Raw genomic sequence first — 19,526 nt, forward strand, 5'->3', positions numbered from 1 at the left:
GATTTGTCTGTATATTTTATTTGACTTTGACAGCACCAGAGGCTCCGACACAAATCTCCTCCTTCCTTCAAGCCCTTTTCTCCACAGTCCCGCAGGTCTACCCTGAAAGAAGTCTGATGATGACCCAGAGACACAATGTCACTGGGGGGTAAATTCAGGATTACTTGACAGAATGGCCCTCCCGAGGTCACAGAGGCTGCTGGAGGAACATGAAATGGTCTTCACCAAGTGAAGCATTGTTGGTCTTGGCCTGTGTCTGGCTGGAGAATGTTAAAATTCTGGGGACACAACAGAAAAGGCACCGTTGTGGGGACCAGGCCAATGTCAGCGTGAACACTGGCTCCAGCCTCCTCCCACGAACGAGCTCTGCGGCCACAGGCAGGTCTGTGTTTCCTGGTCTGTGACTTGGAGTCAGCAACATTGCCTCCTTCCCAGGGCTATTTCCAGAGAAGTGAGGGAATGGGTGTGGAACGCCTGCCGTCTGCGGAGCCCTGCATGAAATGTCTCTGTCTTTCTGGCCAGCCCTGAGCCAGGCAAGGGACTAGAAGCGCAGGGGGTGGCTGAGGGAGGCTTTCGGCAGCTTCACCCCAGCCCTGCCCCTCCCCGCCTGCTGAAACACAATCTATGGTTATCGCCTTCCTGGAGATGTTAGCCGCCCCCTCCAGAGGTGGTTCCAAATCCATTTCTCATTTGGCTGATTTAGGAGAGGCTGCAAATCGGTCGCTATGGTTTCTTTATTTTCTCCTGACAGCTTAGGAATCATTTTTCCAATTATTCCCAGGAGAGGAAAAAAGTGGAGGAAGCCAGTGTTTGGAATGAGAAGCTCACGGATCTGAAATTGCAACCTCTTCTGCAGGAGACCCGGAGCAGCTACAGGACCCATTGCCTGCCTGTAGGACCCCCGCCTAGCCCCCTTCAGCCAGCCCTGCATGGCTGTGGACCCACTGCAGAAATGCCTCCCACTTAACGCTCCAGCCTCTCTTCTATTCGGGCAGGCCACAGCTGCAGACTTTGTGCCTGCCATAGCAACCCCAAGCCCTCAAATAAACCCTCCCTCCCAGGCAGCCTCTCTACGGGAGGAGACAGACGGTGACCAAAAGCAATCAGTTAAACACACAAACAGGACTTAGAGGGTGGAAAGTGACAAGAAGAGAAATATGGCAGGAAAAATGAGCGGGGGTGAAATTTTACATGGAGCCATGGGGAAGACTGCTGAGGAGGACCTGCAGGAGTGGGGGGCTCCCAGACAGGAACTGTGGCCCACTGCACGGATATGAGCAAGTTTGGAAGGGAATGAGTCGCCCCAAGCCCCAGCCTCGGCGCCATTCTCAGGTCCAGGCAGGAAAGATGCCAGCTGTCCCACGTCAGCTGAGGTGTTCACACACAGCGGTGTCCCCTCAGCAGGGAGACTGCAGAGGGGATTGAAGCCCTGGGCAGGGGGCTAAAGTAGGCCAATCCGCGTTCTGCAAGTGTCCCTGGCCCCGCAGCTTGTTGGCTGTGCAGCGTCTCAGGCACTCCCTGAAGGTCAAAGAGTCTTGGCCGAGATTTCGGCTCACCCCAGTCCAGCTTCTGCTCCTGGCCAGGAAAGGCGTTTCCTAACCACACGTCCACGGAGCAGGGAGGTACATCTCCACCCACTCCCATTCCTTCTCCACAGCTTGCCACGGGGCAGTGCTGGGTTTAGTTCCTCTCCTTATTTGGAGCTGGGGTGTGGACAGGTGTGCAGCTGGACAGGCAGCAGCCAAGGTAGAGAATGCAAGTCAGCCACGGGTGGCATGTCGGGAAGCACCAGAAGGTGCAAAAGTTTGGCATCTAGGGCCTCCCTGGACCGACTGAAATTTGGTCTAAATGTGCTCTTGTACCCACGTGGGAGGGCTCAGTGCAGCCTGGGTCTGGATTTCCTGGAGATGGGATTTCAGGGAGCAGAGGACGATTCTGGATGGGTGACCTAGCCGTAAGTGAGAATATTTACTGGGCCCAGCAATGGGCAGAGCATGGTTCTGGGGGTCGCTGGCTTGGGGGCAACACAGACATGTAAACAGTTGTCTGTGTGAGTGGAGGGGGCAGAAGTTGATAAGATCAGGGAGTGACGGGCAGGAGGGTCTGGGAGCTCATTTCTCATAGTTAGGTGTTTTCATGGTAGCTTTGTACTGCTGCCAGCAGAACCCCTTGTTTGGATGAACTTGTAGTGGGGTGATATTTTAATCTCCATATTCTGTTTGCCAGAGCTGCCCTAATAAAGTACCACAAACTAGGTGGCTTGAAGCAATAGAAATTCACTGCCTTGCAGTTCTGCAGGCCAAAAGTCTCTGATCAAGGTGTGAGCAGGGATGGTTCCTGCTGGGGCTGTGACGGAGACTCTATTCCAGGCCTCCCCAGCTCCGGCTGGTTTTCTGGCCACCTTTGGCATTCCTGGGCTTCTACATGTATCACCTCAATCTCTGCCTTCGTGTCCACATGGCAGTCCCCCTGTGTGCGTGTCTGTGTCCACATTTCCCCTTTTTATCAGGATACATTCATACTGGATCAGGGCCCACCCTGATAAGTTAAGACATCATCTTAGCACATCTGCAATCACCCTAATTCCAAATAAGGGTCCTTTGGAGGCACCGGGGCTTAGGACTTTGTATTTGTTTGCCGGGACTGCCATAACAAAGTACTGCAGACCCAGGGGCTTAAAAAATAGAAATGGATTTCTCCCAGTTCTGGAGGCTGGAAGTCCATGACCAAGGGGTTCGCAGGGCTGGTTTCTTCCGAGGTTTCTCTCCTTGGCTTGCAGAGGAACGTCTCCTCCCCGTGTCTTCACCTGGCCTTTCCTCCAGGTGTGGCTGTGTCCGTATCTTCCCTTCTTGTAAGGACTCCAGGCAGATGGGATTACAGCCCACCCACGTGACCTCATTTTAACTTCATTACACTACTTTTTAAAGGCCCTTTCTCCAAATGCAGTCACATTCTGAGGTACAGGGGTTAGGGCTTCAACATATGGATTTTGGAGAAACACAATTCAGGTCATAAGACTTCCACATATCTTTTTGAGGGAAACAGTTCAACTCATAACACATACTGTGAAGCAGTTTTACCTCTTGCTACAAACATTTCCTCAGTTCCCATTCTGTGCTGGGCACTGTGCTAGAGGTGGAGGGAGCCGTAGCATCACCCTTCCAGGAGCCCCGTCTGCAATGTGTGGCAGACCAGTTGTGACTATAGCTTGTGTGACAGCTGCCAAACTTGAGGCCCAAGGGTAAGGGGCTGGGAGAGCTGAGAGGGGCCACACTCAGTGGGGAAGTGAGGCAGGAAAATGTAACTGGACAAGGCTGACTGGGAGGTGGCCAGACCAGCAGGAGGGTGGGGGCGTTTCAGGCAGGGGAGCCACACTTGCAGAGGCTCAGAAGCACCAGGGAGCCTGGCACATTCTGGAAACTGCAGGTAGGCGTGTGGCAAGAGCACAGGGAGATGAGTCCCCAGCAGGGCCCAGCTGTGGGGAACTACGTCCACCTGGCTACAGGTGCTGGGATTGAACGGCTAACCTAGGAGAGTGTGAGCTGGTCAGATTTGATCAATGAGTGTCTGAATGAATGAACGAAGTGAACCATTAGTCAGGCTCATATGCATGCTAGATGTTACCGAGAGTTCAGAACAAAATAAAAGTAACAACCGATCGCCCAGAGGGCCAGAAAGGCAAAGTACTGTTCCCAAAGTCACCTTGCTAGGATGCGGCAGAGGCAAATACGAAGCTACTTCATCAGACCGTGGAGCCAGTGCTCCACACTGTGCTACCTCCATCTCCCTGTGTTCCACCCTCATTCTCAAAGGGGAGCCACTTCCCAAAAGAAGCCTGCGAAGGCCTCATCCCGGAATCCCAGTGGCTTCCCTGCCCCCGGGTAAGGGTTAGGGATTAGGGGCACGGGAGGCTCTTTCTCCCAAAGCAGTGCCACCCGGTGCCTTTCCTGACCGGGTCATTATGGAGCCCTGGGAAACTGATACCCCACCAAAGTCTTGGCCCTTCAGCCCCTCTTGCTTCTGGGCCCCTCATCTGCTTGTGGCTGCTCTGCTCCCAGGGGCTCTGGGAACACTCTCCTGGGCTGAGCTCTCCTGTCCCATGTCCCATGTTCCATACCCCACCACGTGGAGGAGAGGATCCCTTAGGCCCCACTCACCAGCCCGGACAGCCCTAAGCAGTGGCCTCGAGGCAGAGTCCCTCACAACCCCAGATGCCATTTCCTCTGTGAAATCTTCCTTCACCCTCTTCTCTGCCTGCTCTCCAGCTGCTGCCTCTGAACCTTCCGGGCGTCTGCGAGGCCCTCCTGTCCTCGATCCCCAGCACCGTGACCCAGTTCTGTGATGCGTGTCTCTGGGCGCTCCTGCAGGCAGGGCTCAGGGCTCCCGTCCCTCCCCTTGCTCCGTTTCCGTGTTCGGGAAGGAAAGAATGAATGGAAGTTGTGAGAAACTAGTCTGGGCTCCCATGTCCAGCAGCTGGCATTGACTAAACAGTCCTGTGCCAGGCGCCTCACTTGCCTTGCCTTTTTTTTGCAGCATAAATCCGCCCCTTATTGCCTCCAAAAAGATGTTTTCTACAGCTTTACCCAGGTATAACTGATATTTAATGAAGTAGTACAATTTGATGAGTTTGACATGTCTACACCTGTGAAACCGCCTCCGGAAGCCATGTGTCCCTCCTGCTCCTGCGCACCCTCCCTCTCCAGGCAGACTCCGATCTGCCTCTGTCACTGTGACGAGTGTGCATTTTCTAGAAACGTATCTAAATAGAATCGTGCAGCACACACGCTTCTTCCATCTGGTACAAGCAGGTGATGTGGAACTTTCTAAGAAATGGTCAAACTGTTTCCCAAGGGGGCTACGCTGTTTTCTGTTCCCGCCAGAGAGGAGTGGGGAGGTGGAGGCGTCTGCCCCCCGCCCCCCCACCGCCATTACCGATCGTCACTGTAGCCGTGGGCGTGTGGTAGCATCTCACTGTGGCTTTCATTTGCATTTCCTGGTGGCGAATGACTCCGAGGTTTGGTTCTCACGGCCTGCCATGAGGTAGGAGGTGTTGGCCTGGTTCCCAGGGAGGAGGCTTAGGAGCAGAACCATGAGGTGACCTGCCCGAGGCCACCCTGTCCCTGAATGGGAGAACCGAAGTTGTCCCTGTTGCTCACCTTCTTCTTTCCTGAGCTGGCAGATCCCCTGTGACCCCATCAACTCTGAGCCCCACCGGGTGTCCAGTTAGGGCAAAGGGATTATCTGAGGGAGGAAGAGGCAGCCGCGGGCTTGCTCCCCCAAGGCTCTTTCTCTTCAAAAGCAACAAAGGCGCCTGGCCCTCAGCACGGAGCCTGGCCAGGGCCTTCTTTTCTATCAGCCTCAGTTCACTAGATGCCCACAGCGCGCTCCTCTTCTATCAGCAGGAGCAGAGTCCCCCTGCTCCTCGCGAGCCCCTCCAGCCCGGCTCCCTCATCCCTGGAGAGGATCCCAGTCTCCTCAGAACTCCGAATCTCCTCAGAACTCACCCTCCCACGTCTGTCTCTGCTGTGGAGACTCCTGAGGCTGTGGACAAGTGGCTGGAGGTGTCCCCCTCGGAGGGGCAGGTGGCAGGAACGCCTCTGGGGCGGGGCAGCCACCTGGGGAAGAAAAGGGAGGGCCCTTGGGTACCTCTCCCACCCCCAACACAGGGCCAGCTTTCCTCTCAGCACACAGGGCTGTGTCCCTGCACGGATCAACCAGACCCCAGAGCAGGGGAGTTGATGGCTCTGAGATAAGCTCGTGCCCCCCACCCCAGTCATGGGGTCAAATCTAACTTTAGGGGTTTCTCAGCCAAAATGCCCTTTGCCACCAGGACTGTCCCAACAAAGGCCTGTCCTTCTTCCCTTGGCTACTCTTTCTCTTGGTCTTGGTCCTTATTGCACCCTCAGCAGCACAGGCAGGCTGTGTGTGTGTGTGTGTGTGTCTGCACTTGCACACGTGGTGTGGAGTCATTGGACCTGAGTTCTGCGATTGAATCTGTTCCCCTGCGAGGCTCTGTCCCGTCAATGAACTCTCTGCGATTTGGTTGACTTTTCTGCACAACGGCCATGATGCAGCCTGGACGCTGGGAGTGATGAGTCAGTTAAAGGGGAAGTGTCCTGTCAAGAGCCTCTGCCTGAGCTTGCACCAAGCAGGCACCTCCACAGGTTTTCTCCCCACTGTGCCCCTTACTTTTGCCCTGGCCTGAGGCCTGAGTCAAGGGAGGGAATGGAAGGTCTGTGGGTTGGTTCCAGGCAGCGGCAGAGCCCTGACCAGATGAGGGTTCTGAGCCTGGGGTCCATCCCGACAGTGGGGGACCTGCAATGCTGGGCCAGGAGCCCCGAACTTCAGGCTGCCAAAGGTAGAGTAACTCAGCAGGGGCGAGTTCCCAGGGCCCATGTCCCCTTCAGTCTCCTCACCTCCAATAGCAAAGGGAGGGGTCAGTGGCTGCCTGCCTTCGATAAATCTGAGAAGGAGCCCGGCCAGCTTCCAGACATAGAAAACAGCTGACTTGCTCTCAGAGTTTTGTAGCTGTGCTGACTAAAAGCAGCATCACCCTCACCACACCCCAGTGCAGAGAAGTGAACCAGCGCTGAGTCACAAAGCACAGCCCCAAACCTGCCCTGGGCCACAGCCCGCCCACCGCACCCCCCAGCTTCCTGAGATTGGGTCGTGGGAGCAGAGACCTGAAGGATGAGGAGGTGCACTGAGGTCTGGGAGGAGCATGCTAAGCCCATGAGATGGCAAGAGCAAAGTCCCCCAGCAAGGGACAAGAGACAGGCCAGGGCAGCCATGCCTGAGACTGAGCCTGGAGGATGATGGGCAGCAGGGACTGTCGGGAGCCTTGCTGACCAGAGATGAGTTTGGTTCTAAGAGCCACGGAAAACCACCGGAAGGTTTCAGGCTGGGGAAGGGCAGGATATTCCTGCTTTAGAAAGGCGCTGCTGGCCAGGTGCCATGGCTCATGCCTGTAATCCCAGCACTTTGGGAGGCCAAGGCGGTTAGGAGTTCGAGACCAGCCTCACCAACATGGTGAAACCCCATCTCTATTAAAAATACCCCAAAAATTAGCTGGGTGTGGTGGCACGTGCCTGTAATCCCAGCTACTCAAGAGGCTGAGGCACGAGAATTGCTTGAACCCAGGAGGCAGAGGTTACAGTGAGCTGAGATCACACCACTGCACTACAGCCTGGGTGACAGAGCAAGACTCTGTCTCAAAAAAAAGAAAGGCACTGCTGGCTGTGCGGTGGAAAGCAGTCTATGGGAGGGCAAGAGTGGAAGAGGCCATTGCAGTCAGTCAGGCCAGACGAGATGTTGCTCTGGCCGGGCCACGGCAGTGGAGGCAGGAGGAACGTAGGGTGCAGGATGCATTCTGGCTGCAGAGCAGGGTTTCTTGGGGTGCTGCTACTGACATTTTGGACTGGAAGACACTTTACTGTGATATCTGGCCTGTACACTGTAGGGTGTTTAGAAGCATCCCTGGCCTCAATCCACTAGACACCTATAGCACCACTCACCCCCAATTAAGACAATAAAACATGTCTTCAGACATTGCCAAATGTCCCCTTGGGGCCACAGTCACTCTGGGCTGAGAACCACTGCTGCAGAGAGAACCACTGCTGCAGAGAAAACCACTGCTGCAGAGAGAACCACTGCTGCAGAAAGAACCATTGCTGCAGAGAGAACCACTGCTGCAGAGCCTGCAGAACTTGGGGCTAGATTGTGCGTGGATTTGGAGTGAAAGAGAGAAAACAAGCACCACCAGGGGTTTCTCATCTCAGCAATTAAGCGAGGCAGTTACTGAGTTCAGGAAGCCTTGGAGCCAGTGGCCGTTGTCAGGTTGAACACTGGAAACCAGCACTGGAAACCAGAGTCTGGAACTCAGGGAGGGTCTGGGTTGAAGGGAGAGATGGGAATGTTGCTGGGGTGCAGCTTTCCAGGGATAGAGTATGCACAGAGAAGAGCCAAAGAGACAGCTCCAACGTCACAGCCTCAGAAAGAGTGGAAACTAGGCCACTGGGCCTCACAGGAGCCAGGGGAGACACCTGCAGGAGCTGTTCGCTGGGTCAAATGCCGGGAAGTCTGAGTAGCATGTGGACAGTGAGCTGGGTGAGGAAGGAGGGAAAAGTTAAGCCCCTTCCCAGCTGCAGGCTTCCTACCTGCAGCAAGCTCAGGACGGCAGAGGCAAGAAGCCTTCATTTTAACTCAAATTCTGGACGGGACATTTAACCTTCCTGCAGTGAGACAGTTTTTATTAACTAAGAGCAACCAGAAAAGTTATAGGATTGCCTGAGTTTGCAGCAGTGGCCAGGGAAGAGGTGATTCCACTGACTAAATCGGGACAGAGGAAGGAGTTGCTTTGTGATTTGATCCTAAAAGTGCTGCTAATTCAACGCATTGGCCACATTTGTCTGAAGGAACAAGGCCAGGGTGGAGAGAGCTGCTGCTGGAGGACCTGTGATGGCCTGGAGCCCAGCCCAGCTTGTCAGCTGTAGGTGGGACTTCCCAGACCCATCCAACGCAAAGCTCCACCATAGAGAGGAGACAGCCATGAACTTGAGTACAGGTAAAACAAAGCAGAATTAGTGAGTGCTACCATCAACCTACGTGCTGAACACTGGGGAGAATAGAGAAGGAAGCCACGAGTTTGACAGGGCTGAGGAAGGGTGGAAACCAAGGAGGGCTCCTCTGAGGAGGTGACACTTAAACTGGGCCTTGAAGGCAGAATTTCAACAAGCAGAGAAAGGAAATCATTTTTCATGAGTTTTTAGCATACTCCCTCCAGTAACTCTCCTCTCCCCCAACTCAAGTGGACTATTGTGAAGTGGACAGAAAAAAGCTAGGCCCTTTCTTATCTAGATTTTTCCATTTCACATGCAAAAGGGAAAAAAAAATCACCTCTGATTCTTCTCTTTGGGATGTTTCTTTCTAAAAAAGGAATTCATTCAACATTTATTTATTAAGCACCAACTACATACCAGGCACGATTAGCATTATGTGTTTTAACTCACTTATCCTCCGTAGTCCGTGGAGGGGCATATCAATATTATTCCCATTTTACAGATGAAGCAACTGATGGACAGAGAGATTAAGTAACTTGCCCAAAGTCTTACAGCAAGTACCCGGCAGAGCTGGGATTTGGGCCCACCTGTAATAGTTGGGCTCCAGAGTCTGAGAGCTGCACCATTACTCTCCATGGCCCTTCTTTCATGGAAAACTCAGGGCAATTGGCCATTTGCAAAAGAGGAAGAATATGCACCTGCCGCTCCTTTGATCATCTATGAACAGGTGCGATACTTCCGCAGGTCTGAGGCCGTTCATTTCATGCCACCACAACAGGCTTCATGGCTCCAGTTTGTGGTCAAAGCTTTTGCTCCCACCACTTCTGGGGCTAAACTGTGGGAAAAGCGAAAGCCAATGTAGCAGGCCTGGGGCAAGGGCTGATCTCTCCTGGAAACCAGGAGACAGCTTGGAGAGCCTGGGCTCCAGACAGGTCTCTATCACAGGCCAATTGGACTTCCCTTGCAGGACCTATGGGAAACTGCAGGATGAATGGGCTAAAACTCCCCACGGTCACTCCAATGCTAAGAGTCATATGGTTGGTCCTCTCAGCCTCCCTTGACTTCTCTCTTGTCCACATGCCAGCCACCCATGCCTTGCCATGCAATCAGGCATCCAGCTCCTGCTGACCTTCCTGTCTCCCCTCCATCACCTTATTTCAGGTCCTCAGCATTTCTCACCCAAGCAGTTGCAATAACTTCCTAACCAGTTTCACAGTCTCCAGGCCTGCCACCCCCTAAACCATCTTCCAACTCCCAATTCATTTCTTAAAGTGAAGCTTTATTGTATGACTTCCCCTCTCAAGAACCTTTGGTGGCTCCCCAATATCCTGCTGAAATAAGTATAAACTGCTCAACTTGGGAATCAGGCTTGCATTTATCCATCCCAGGCCACCAGCCTCCTCTCTTACTGATCCCCTGCACCTCCTTTGATCTGTCCTTACCCATCCCCTTGCTGCCCCTGCCCCCCACGATCAGCCCCACAGCTTTCTCTCCACCTCTCCATGTCTGAATCTGTTATGATCCAGCTCAAGAAAGACTTCTTGGACCACCCTAGATGAAAGCAATCACTTGCTTTGAATTTCTGAGGCTCCTTTCATCAGGTATATGCTGCCTTGTTTGATTCCCCAGACACCCATGAGTTGCCTAAGGCCACCCTGGTGTTCTTCTCCCTGCCCTGCATAGGCTGGGCACAGAGGCAGTGAGAACAGTGTGACACAGGCTTTGAGACCACCAAGTTCTAGCTCTGTCACTTGCAAACAGCTTTACCTGGAGTAAGTCTTGAAATATCTCTTATAACGTTTCCTCTTCTGTTAAGTAGGAATAGAAAACTACTTCCCAGGCTCTATGAGAATTAAATGGGGGCGATGCATGTAAATGCTCAACAAATGACTAGGAGGAGAAAGGAACGCCCAAGGGAGATAACCTCCCTTCTGTTCTTTCACATTTGCATATATAGTTTCACAGGTTTTTTTTTCCTCCTAGGAAAATTAGATCCTGACACATATTCAAGGAACCCACTGTAGCTGTTTCTCCAAGAACAGAGAGCTTGGGGATGTCCCATCTTCAGCCCATCAAGTCCCAAGTGCTTAGTCACCTGCTCAGCCCAGACATGAGGGATGCCATCAAAGAAAAGCAAACAATAACACACCCGTGACAAAGCCATTTACTAAATTAATAGAGGCAAGAAGCATAAAACCCTGAAAGAGCGATTAAACCTTGCATTTGCTCCAAACCTATTCCTTTTCCACATCTGCATTTGCCAGGTCATCTGCTCCTGACAGTCTTATCCTTTTTGTGCCATGAACCCCTTTGGTAGTTTGGTGACTGCCAATAACAAATCAAATAAAATAATACATAGAATTACTGTCTTAATCTGTTTTCTGTTGCTATAACAGAATATCACAGACTGGGTAATTTATTTTTTTACAGAAAGGTTATTTAGCTCACAGTTCTGGAGGCTGAGAAGTCCAAGAGCATGGCACCAGCCTCTGGCGAGGGCCTTTGTGCTGCATGACGATGCATCCCAGCATGGGACATGGTGAGAGAACAAGAGTGAGAGAGCCAGAGAGAGCTCCATGTTATAACAAAATCACTCCTGTGATAATGAAACTACTCCTGTGATAGTGACATTGACCCATTTGTAAAGGTAAAGCCCTCATGAATCCATTTATCCATTCAAGAAGGCAAAGGAATTAGGTTTCTAAAGCCCTAACTTCTGGGGGACACATTCAAAACAGAGCAATTATGAAATAAACCGGCTACTATATGTTGAAAGACAGTGGCTCATGCCCTTAATCCCAGCACTTTGGGAACCTGAGGCAGGAGAATCACTTAAGCCCAGGAATTCAAGGTTGCAGTGAGCTGTGATCACACTGCACTCCTGCTGACAACAAAGTGAGACCCTGTCTCCATACATACATACATACATACATAAAATATATTTCTAAAACGCTGAGGAGTCTGAGAGAATTGAAATTAAGTAGGCAGGGTTTATCCTCAAGCCTGATGTGACTTCTGTCTGAGTTGTAGAATAAGGGGCCACATTTAAAACTAAGTAAGAATTAACAGGCAGCTTCATAAACATTTCAGACTCCCATGACCCTTGAAGTGAAGTGAATTGACTCTGTGGGGGTAGGGGAGGGGTCTATGAAGATGCTGTGACCATCAGCCACATCTTCACCAGGGCTAGGGACATGAGCAGCCTTGGCCAAGGGGGTACATCCCGGTGCCAGGCCCTGGGACAGAGACGCAAACCCACTGTGACACCTTTCACTCCAACAGACCTGCTGCGTGCTGTGCTGTGCAGGGCCAGCTTCATGGCCATGTGACCCGCAGAGTTGCACAGAGCCCCACACTTACAAGGCTCCTGCAATTGGTTTGATGTTGTCATCATGTTAAAACATTTTTTTTTTTTTTTGACACGGAGTCTCACTCTGTCGCCCAGGCTGGAGTGCAGTGGCCGGATCTCAGCTCACTGCAAGCTCCGCCTCCCGGGTTTACGCCATTCTCCTGCCTCAGCCTCCCCAGTAGCTGGGACTACAGGCGCCCGCCAACTCGCCCGGCTAGTTTTTTGTATTTTTTAGTAGAGACGGGGTTTCGCCGTGTTAGCCAGGATGGTCTCGATCTCCTGACCTCGCGATCCGCCCGTCTCGGCCTCCCAAAGTGCTGGGATTACAGGCTTGAGCCACCGCGCCCGGCCAAAACATTTTTTTTTTTTTTTTTTTTTTTGAGATGGGATCTTGCTGTTGCCCAGGCTGGAGTGCAGAGTTGCAATCATGGCTCACTGCAGCCTCCACCTCCCCAGCTCAAGCCACCCTCCCTTCTCAGCCTCCCAGGTAGCTGGGACTACAAGTGCATGCCAACACACCCAGCTAATTTTTAAATTTTTTGTAGAAATGGAGTCTTACTCACTACATTGCCCAGGCTGGCCTCAAACTCCTGGACTCAAGTGATCCTCCCACCTTAGCCTCCCAAAGCACTGAGATTACAGGCCTGAGCCACTGAGCCCTGCCAAAATTCCTAATAATTTTTGAACAAGGGTCCACACATTTCATTTAGCACTGGGCCTTCCAAACTATGTAGCCTGGTCCTGATGCCATGACAGGAGGTTTGCCTTGTGGGTCATAGGAGGAACACTCTGCCTTCTGGAACCCCTGAAACTGGGGGGGGGGGGGGTGCGCAGATTAACATGAGGACGGGTCCTTTGGGTCACTGGCTGAGCCTCCCCAGGTGGGAGTTCCGAACCAAGGACCTAGGACTAGGACTAGGACTAAAATGGTAATTAGTACGAGAGCTGTACTGATTATTAATTTGAGATTGTTGGTTTGGAAAGCTCATGTTAAGGGCAACAGTAGGGCGATTTCTAGATCAAAGAGGAGGAATGTAATGGCTCCTAGGAAAAACTTTATCGAAAAGGGGGGTTGCCTGGATTATCTGGCACTGCCCCGGGAAAAGCTTGGGAGCAGATGGCTCCCCCACCCCGACTCAGAGTAGACGACAACTCCTCGGGCTGCCCAGACTGAGGGAAACGTCACTTAAGAGTGCCCAGGCCTCTCTGCTTGGATTCTATGCTTAGCAGCCGTGGGAGCCAGGCTCCAGGAGGGTGCCCAGGGATCCCATTTCCTGGCCCTCACAGCCTGCTCCTGGAGTGTGGACTCAACTCAGTAAATACAGCCACAGTGAGGGTATGTCACTTCTGAGGTTAGGTTATAAAGGACACTGCAGCTTCTGCTTTGGTGGCACTGTCACTTGCTCGCTCCCAAATCACTTACTGTGTGGAGTCAACTGCCCTGGAGACACCTCTATGGAGTCTGGAGGTGGCTGGGGGTTCCCTGGGGGCCCCAGACAATAGCCATCCTGGAACTGAGGACACCAGCCACGAGCCATGGGAGTTCCCCATCTTAGAAATGGATCCTCCAGCCTTCCAGGATTTCAGAGATGCGGATCTATCCAACAACTTGACTACAGCCTCCCAGGAGGCCCCGAGCCAGGGGCACCCAGCTAAGCTGGGCTTCCGACCCTCAGAAACTGTGTAAGATCATAAAGCTGTTGTAAGCTGCTAGGTTTTGGGGTACTCATTAAGGATCCGTAGGTAATGCATCAACCTCCAATTTCTCACTTCCCCACACCCACCCCCAGCGGTCCTGAGCACCTAGAAGAAGAGCCGGGACATGATCCACGTGGTCACTCCAGCATGGCCAAGCACAGGCAAGCATCTGCCGAGACTTCTGGAAGGAATTGTGGAGAAGCGCCTTCGAAGGATGCTAGAGGCCTCCAGGTGAAGACAGAACCAGAGGATAGGATTTGCTTCAGTCATGGTGATTGGGATCACTGTTTTCTTCTTCAGGTGCTCTGGTCAGGGAAAAGATAAATTTGACACCTGTTATATCCGCTTATCAGCTTAATTCTCTCCAAGTAAATATTATGAAGTTGTAATATGATCTTGTGGCCCCTGTTCAAGAATTTTGGCTCATGCCTGTAATCTCAACACTTTGGAAGGCCAAGGTGGCAGGATCACTTGAACGAGACCCTGTCACTATAAAAAATTTTAAAATTAGGTGGGTGTGATGGTGTGCACCTATAGTCCCAGCTACTCTGGAGGCTGAGGTGGGAGGATTGCTTGAGCCCAGGAGGTCGAGGCTTATCTAATATTTACAAAGCACCTAAGTACCATGGTACCATATTACTAACTACCATGCACCTAATCCTTATAAAAGCCCTGGGAGTTGGAATTGCCAATCTCATTTTTGGATGAAGAAACTGAAAGCAGAGGTCAAGGAAGTTGCCTGGGTTGCAAAGCTAGTGACTGGTACAAAAGGAATGCACACCCAATGAGCCCTAATTCCCAGTTCTAGGCCTTTCCATAGCACTGTGCTGCTTCCCACAGTGGGTGTGGGGAGGAAAGAGGATGGCAGTAGCAGGGGGAGGCACCACTTCTCTAAGGTGGTGGGAAGGGAGAGACGTTTCTGGATTCGTGAGGACACCTATTGGCTTTCTCCTTGGATCCTTTCCTCTTCTGCTGCAAAATAAAGGCAGGACACTCACAGGGAGCCGAGAGTCGGAGCAGCCACCAGCGCCAATGGTGCTGCCTGCAGAAGAGGCTCAACTGGGCTAAAGGCCCTGATGAGGTGGCCCAGGGAGTGACCTTGAAGATGGCAGTCAGCAGAAGTGGGGGATGGGGAGGACTGTGGTGGGGAAAAGAGGGACCCTTGTTCTCAGGCGCTCCAGGAGGGATTAACAGGACCGTGGGGTGCAGTGACAGGAAGGCAGGGTCGCAGGCAGCGTAGTCGCCGGCTTAAAGGCAGGGTCACAGGCAGGGTCATAGGCAGCGTAGCTGTCAGCTTTCTGAAAATCAGAGCTGCCTGTAGACAGGTTCCCCTGGAGGCAGGAGTTCCTGTAGCAGGTGTGGACTCCAGCTTGCACAACCTCCTGTCGGGATTGCGGAGGGGTCACCCTCCAGTGGGACAGGCTTCCAACGTTTTTCAAACACTTTCTCAACATTTTATGAAACCATTTTATTACAAAGCCTCACATGATCATGATTAGGCTTTTAGTATCTGTAATTAAGAAAATGTGCAAGAATGAAAAGCCACTATAAATTTCACATTGCCTTTCCAAGGATATATTTTATTGAATATGACAGCATCTGCAGATGTGTTTAAAATGGTCATAAGTACAGGGCAAGGCTTGGACTGGGGTCAATCCTCCGTCGGGCAGAGAATCACGGGGCAAAGGGCCTGGTGGTAAACACGTCCCCCACTATACCAGCAGCCGGGCGGCTCGGGGCTGCAGCTCTGCTGAGTCCCTGAGCAGATCCAGACCAGCTTCAGTTCCTGTCCCAGTGCCAGAGGACCCCTCCTACAGCAGCCTGCCCCAGGAAAAGAGCTCTTCCTGCAGGAAGTTCACGGTTCCCAGGCAGCCCCCGACAAAGCTAGGTCCCTGCAGATGACCCCTCTCAGCCTGCCCAACTAGAAAGGGAGCCCACAGTCCCTGGACTGGCCACCCCTGCCATCATCTGACCTGCTGAGGGATGTGATGAGAACAAGTGTTTTACACTGAGGCCTTGTCACATGCCAGGCACCTTGTCAAGCCTTTGCATGCAGTAGCTGATTTACACCTCCATTACCTGAGTAGGATTATTCACCTCATTTTACCGATGTGGAAACTGAGGCACAAAGAGGTTACATTAACTGCCAAGGCAATATAACTAGTAAATAGCAAAGATAAGGTTTTTATTCAGACACAGATAACTCCCGAGCCTGTGCTGTTCACCTCTATCCAGGAATAAACTAAGAACTTTGGGGTGTTTTATGCTGCAAGTATTGAAAAGCGTAAAACTCCCCAACCCAACGGAGATTCCCTGTGGCTGCTGTGAGGAAGAACCACAAACTAAATGGCTTAGAACAACACAAACGTGTCCCCTCACACACTGGAGGCTAGAAATCTGACATACAAACATCAACAGGCCTGTGATCCTGCTGAAGGCTCCAGGGGAGGACCCTTCCTGACTTTCGTAACTTATGGTGTCATCAGCAGCCACTGGCGTTCCCTGGCTTGCAGGTGCCTCCCTCCAGTCTCTGCCTCCCTGTGTGGCTCTCTCCCTGTGTGTGGTGTCTCCGTCTCTTCTCCTCTTCATATGACATCAATCTTCTTTGGAGTTAGGGCCTGCTCTACTCCAGTATGACTCCATCTTAACTAATCACATCTGCAATGACCCTATTTCCAAATAAGGTCATACTCTGAGCTTCTGGGAAGAACATGAAGTTTGGGGGGACACTATGCAATCCAATGCACCCGATAATATCATTCAAGATAAAAACAATCATCAACTTTATAAGAAGTGTAAGAAAAGTCCAGAAGGTTTCTAACTTTTTTCTTATGATGACTTTGATTTTTAAAAACAAATTTTGGCTGTGTGCGGTAGTTCATGCCTGTAATCTCAGCATTTGGGAGGCCGAGGCAGGAGGATCACTTGAGGCCAGGAGTTTGAGACTAGCTGGGGCAACATGGCAAAACCCTGTCTCTACTGAATATAGAAAAATTAGCTGGGCATGGTGGTGTGCACCTGTAGTCCCAGCTACTTGGGAGGCTGAGACAAGACGATCCCTTGAACCCAGGAGGCAGAGGATGCAGTGAACTGGGATCTAGCAAATACACTCCAGTCTGGGTGACAGAACTCCATCTCAAAAAAAACCCAAACAATTTTTATCAGAAAAAAAAAATGTTTTCAATGTTGTTGCTGGCCTTGCTCGTGCCCTAAGTGCATGCTCACTCCGCCTCTTGGAAGCCATCATGGGGGAATGATGACACTCCAGGAAACTGTGTCCTCTCAGTGAGCAGCCCCAGGCAGGTGGCGGTAGAGCAGTTTCCACAACCCCTTTTCCTGGGACCCTGCTCGTCCCAATACCACCCCACCTCATTGAGGACTGCTGGCCTGGCTTTCTCACTGTTTGCGTGTTGCCAGCAAACGCCACTCTCTCAGACCCCACCTGTGGCTGCAGGTGATGTGCCAGTCACAGACCCCTGGCCCCAGCTGGACATCTGGAACTTAGGACCAAGACATGTCAGCTCAGTCTTAACTAATAACTTGAGTAGAGAAGCTGCATTTCTTTTCTTTTCTTTTCTTTTTTTTTGAGACAGAGCTTTGCTCTAGTCACCCAGGCTGGAGTGCAGTGGTAAGATCTTGGCTCACTGCAAGCTCCACCTCCCGGATTCAAGTGATTCCCTTGCCTCAGCCTCCCGAGCAGCTGGGACTACAGGCGCCTGCCACCATGCCTGGTTAATTTTTTGTGTTTTTAGTAGAGACAGGGTTTTACCATGTTGGCCAGGCTGGTCTTGAACTCCTGAAGTCAGCTGATCCACCCGCCTCAGCCTCCCAAAGCGTTGGGATTACGAAAAGCTAAATTTTGGGAGCATTTGTGACTATATGTCATGCCACATGGACAGAGAAGGAGGAAAATCTCATCTCTAGGAAAAGAAAAATGCAGATTCACAAAGAGGAGCCAGGACGAGACACAGGTAGAGCCGAACCATGAGTTCCCATCGCTCCTGAAAGCCAGCTCAGTTCTTACCCTCAGATTCTGGGAGATACCCCCAAATCCTTACAAGAATTCCCCTTTGCAGCTTGAAGATGGATTTCTGGAACCTGTAACTAAAATAGTCCCAACAACTGACCCCACCCATAAACCCAAGGACAGGTGCAGGCCAGAGGCAGAGCTGAGTGCTTCCTCCAAGTGGTGTCTCGGAGGTTCCTGAGATGGCCCCAAGTGAAGTACAGCAAAGGAAACCTCAGGACAAGACATGTCCCGATCCATCACTGGAGCCTGAGGTCCTCTTTCTGGTGAAACATGTGAGGCAGGTGCTACTCTTCTCCTTCCTGTATGGATGAGAAGGGTTCAAAGGGTTAAGTAACATGATTGAGGTAACACCAAGGTGAGTACATTTGCCTTAGTCCATTTGCATTGCCATAAAGGATATACCTGAGACTGGGTAACTTATAAAGAAAAGAGGTTTCTTTGGCTCATGGTTCTGCAGACTATACAACAAGCGTGGTGCCAGCATCTGCCTCTGGTGAGGGCTCCAGGCTGCTTCCACTCATGGCAGAAGGCAAAGGGAAGCCGGTATGTGTAAGGATCACATGGGGAGAGGGAAAGCCAGAGAGAGGAGGGGGATGTGCCAGGCTCTTTAAACAACCAGCTTTTGAGGGAACTAATAGAGTGAGAATCTACTCATTATAACAAGGACAAGGACAGTACCAAGACTTTCATGAGGGATTTGTCCCCATGACGCAAACACCTCCCATAAGCCCCCACCTCCAATATCGGGGATCAAATTTCAACATGAGGTTTCAGGAGACAAATATCCAAACCATAGCAGCATTACAGCCAGAATTCCAGGTGTGGCTGACCCCAGCTGGTGTATCTGTTGTTGTTTACACACGTTACACCCATGAGTCGTCATCTATACCACCTGCTACCAGTGGACAATGACCTCGTAGTGCATGTACCCTCAGTGCTCCATCCAGCCACTGCAGAGACAGGTGAGCTTGAAAAGGGGCCACCATGGCCACAAATCAGAAAATGTGGGGTCAGAAATGGAACTGTGGGATACAATTCTTTGGCATAGAAAGGGTCAGGCAAAATTATGACACAGTGCATTAATAGTTAATTAGTGCTTAATCATGAGCTCTACATAGCAGTTCATTACCCAAGGACACTCCCCATTATAACTGTAGCAGATGGGTCAGGGCAGGCAGCCCTGCCAGCCTCTTTTGAGGCTCACCAGTGACTTTGAGCCTCCCCTTCCAGGGCTAAGGTCACTAACCTCCAACAGACCTGGTGACCAGTAGCCGGTGTAAGAGGTCCCCAAGAACAGGGGTGATCTGACTCACCCTGGAGAAATTTAAGACATGCTGGGAAGGCAGCGCCCTTGCTTAAAAATAACTCCTCAGCTTTCAGCAGTGGCGGTACCACAGCCAATGAGGTTTACCTGAGGCATGATTATTGCTAATTGAAAACTTTTCCCAATAGCTTGCCATGACAACTTGAAATATAGTTGGCATCGAGAATTTTTGAGACTCCACAGAGGCTGAACAACCAAAAAAACAAAAATTTAACTGCTTCTCAGCTTCACTTTGGCACAGTGCCAGAGAGACCTCTATTAAGTTGTGCACATTTGTGCAGCTCCCCCCCCCCAACTTCAAATACAAATGCCCATCAGGGAGCTAAAAACTTATGCATTCGTTAGTTGTAGGAGCCCGCACTAGGATGTGAGTGTTGAGGGTGTAGGGGCAGGAACCATACATGAGTCTTTGTTGTATTTGCTATGCTATGTGACAGGTGGGTGGATGGATAGATGGGTGGATGGGTGGATAGGTGGGTGGGTGAATGGATGGATGGATGGATGGATGGATGGGTGGGTGGATGGATAGATGGGTGGATGGGTGGATAGGTGGGTGGGTGAATGGAT

The 19,526-nt window shown here is 51.5% G+C and overlaps 1 protein-coding gene and 1 non-coding gene across 20 annotated transcripts; one reads left to right on the forward strand and one right to left on the reverse strand.

Moving 5' to 3' along the window:
- Nucleotides 1–2: 2 nt before the first annotated feature.
- LOC117062742 (WAS/WASL-interacting protein family member 1-like) lies at nt 3–6,577 on the reverse strand. 19 transcript variants are annotated; one of them, XR_004428525.1, is made up of 8 exons: nt 6,417–6,577; nt 5,956–6,082; nt 5,505–5,615; nt 5,157–5,241; nt 4,933–5,055; nt 4,158–4,394; nt 3,081–3,174; nt 3–278 (listed from the first exon to the last, which is right to left on the reverse strand). XR_004428525.1 is itself a non-coding variant. In XM_033176584.1 (7 exons), the coding sequence occupies exons 2-6, from the start codon at nt 6,065–6,067 to the stop codon at nt 4,172–4,174; spliced, it is 654 nt and encodes a 217-aa protein (XP_033032475.1). In that variant the 5' UTR covers nt 6,068–6,082; nt 6,417–6,577; the 3' UTR covers nt 3–278; nt 4,158–4,171. The 19 variants fall into 19 exon arrangements, 3 of the variants coding, with proteins under 3 accessions (XP_033032475.1, XP_033032474.1, XP_033032476.1); XR_004428527.1 differs by lacking the exon at nt 3,081–3,174 and having other exon boundaries at nt 4,158–4,398; XR_004428526.1 differs by having other exon boundaries at nt 3–3,174; nt 4,158–4,398.
- Nucleotides 6,578–19,006: 12,429 nt separating this feature from the next.
- LOC117063199 lies at nt 19,007–19,145 on the forward strand. Its single transcript, XR_004428798.1, has one exon. It is a non-coding gene; the product is annotated as a U4 spliceosomal RNA (small nuclear RNA).
- The last annotated feature ends 381 nt before the right edge of the window (nt 19,146–19,526 follow it).

Source organism: Trachypithecus francoisi, unplaced genomic scaffold (genome assembly GCF_009764315.1).
Source record: "Trachypithecus francoisi isolate TF-2019V2 unplaced genomic scaffold, Tfra_2.0 Lachesis_group17, whole genome shotgun sequence".
In the NCBI taxonomy this organism is placed as follows: Eukaryota; Metazoa; Chordata; class Mammalia; order Primates; family Cercopithecidae; genus Trachypithecus; species Trachypithecus francoisi.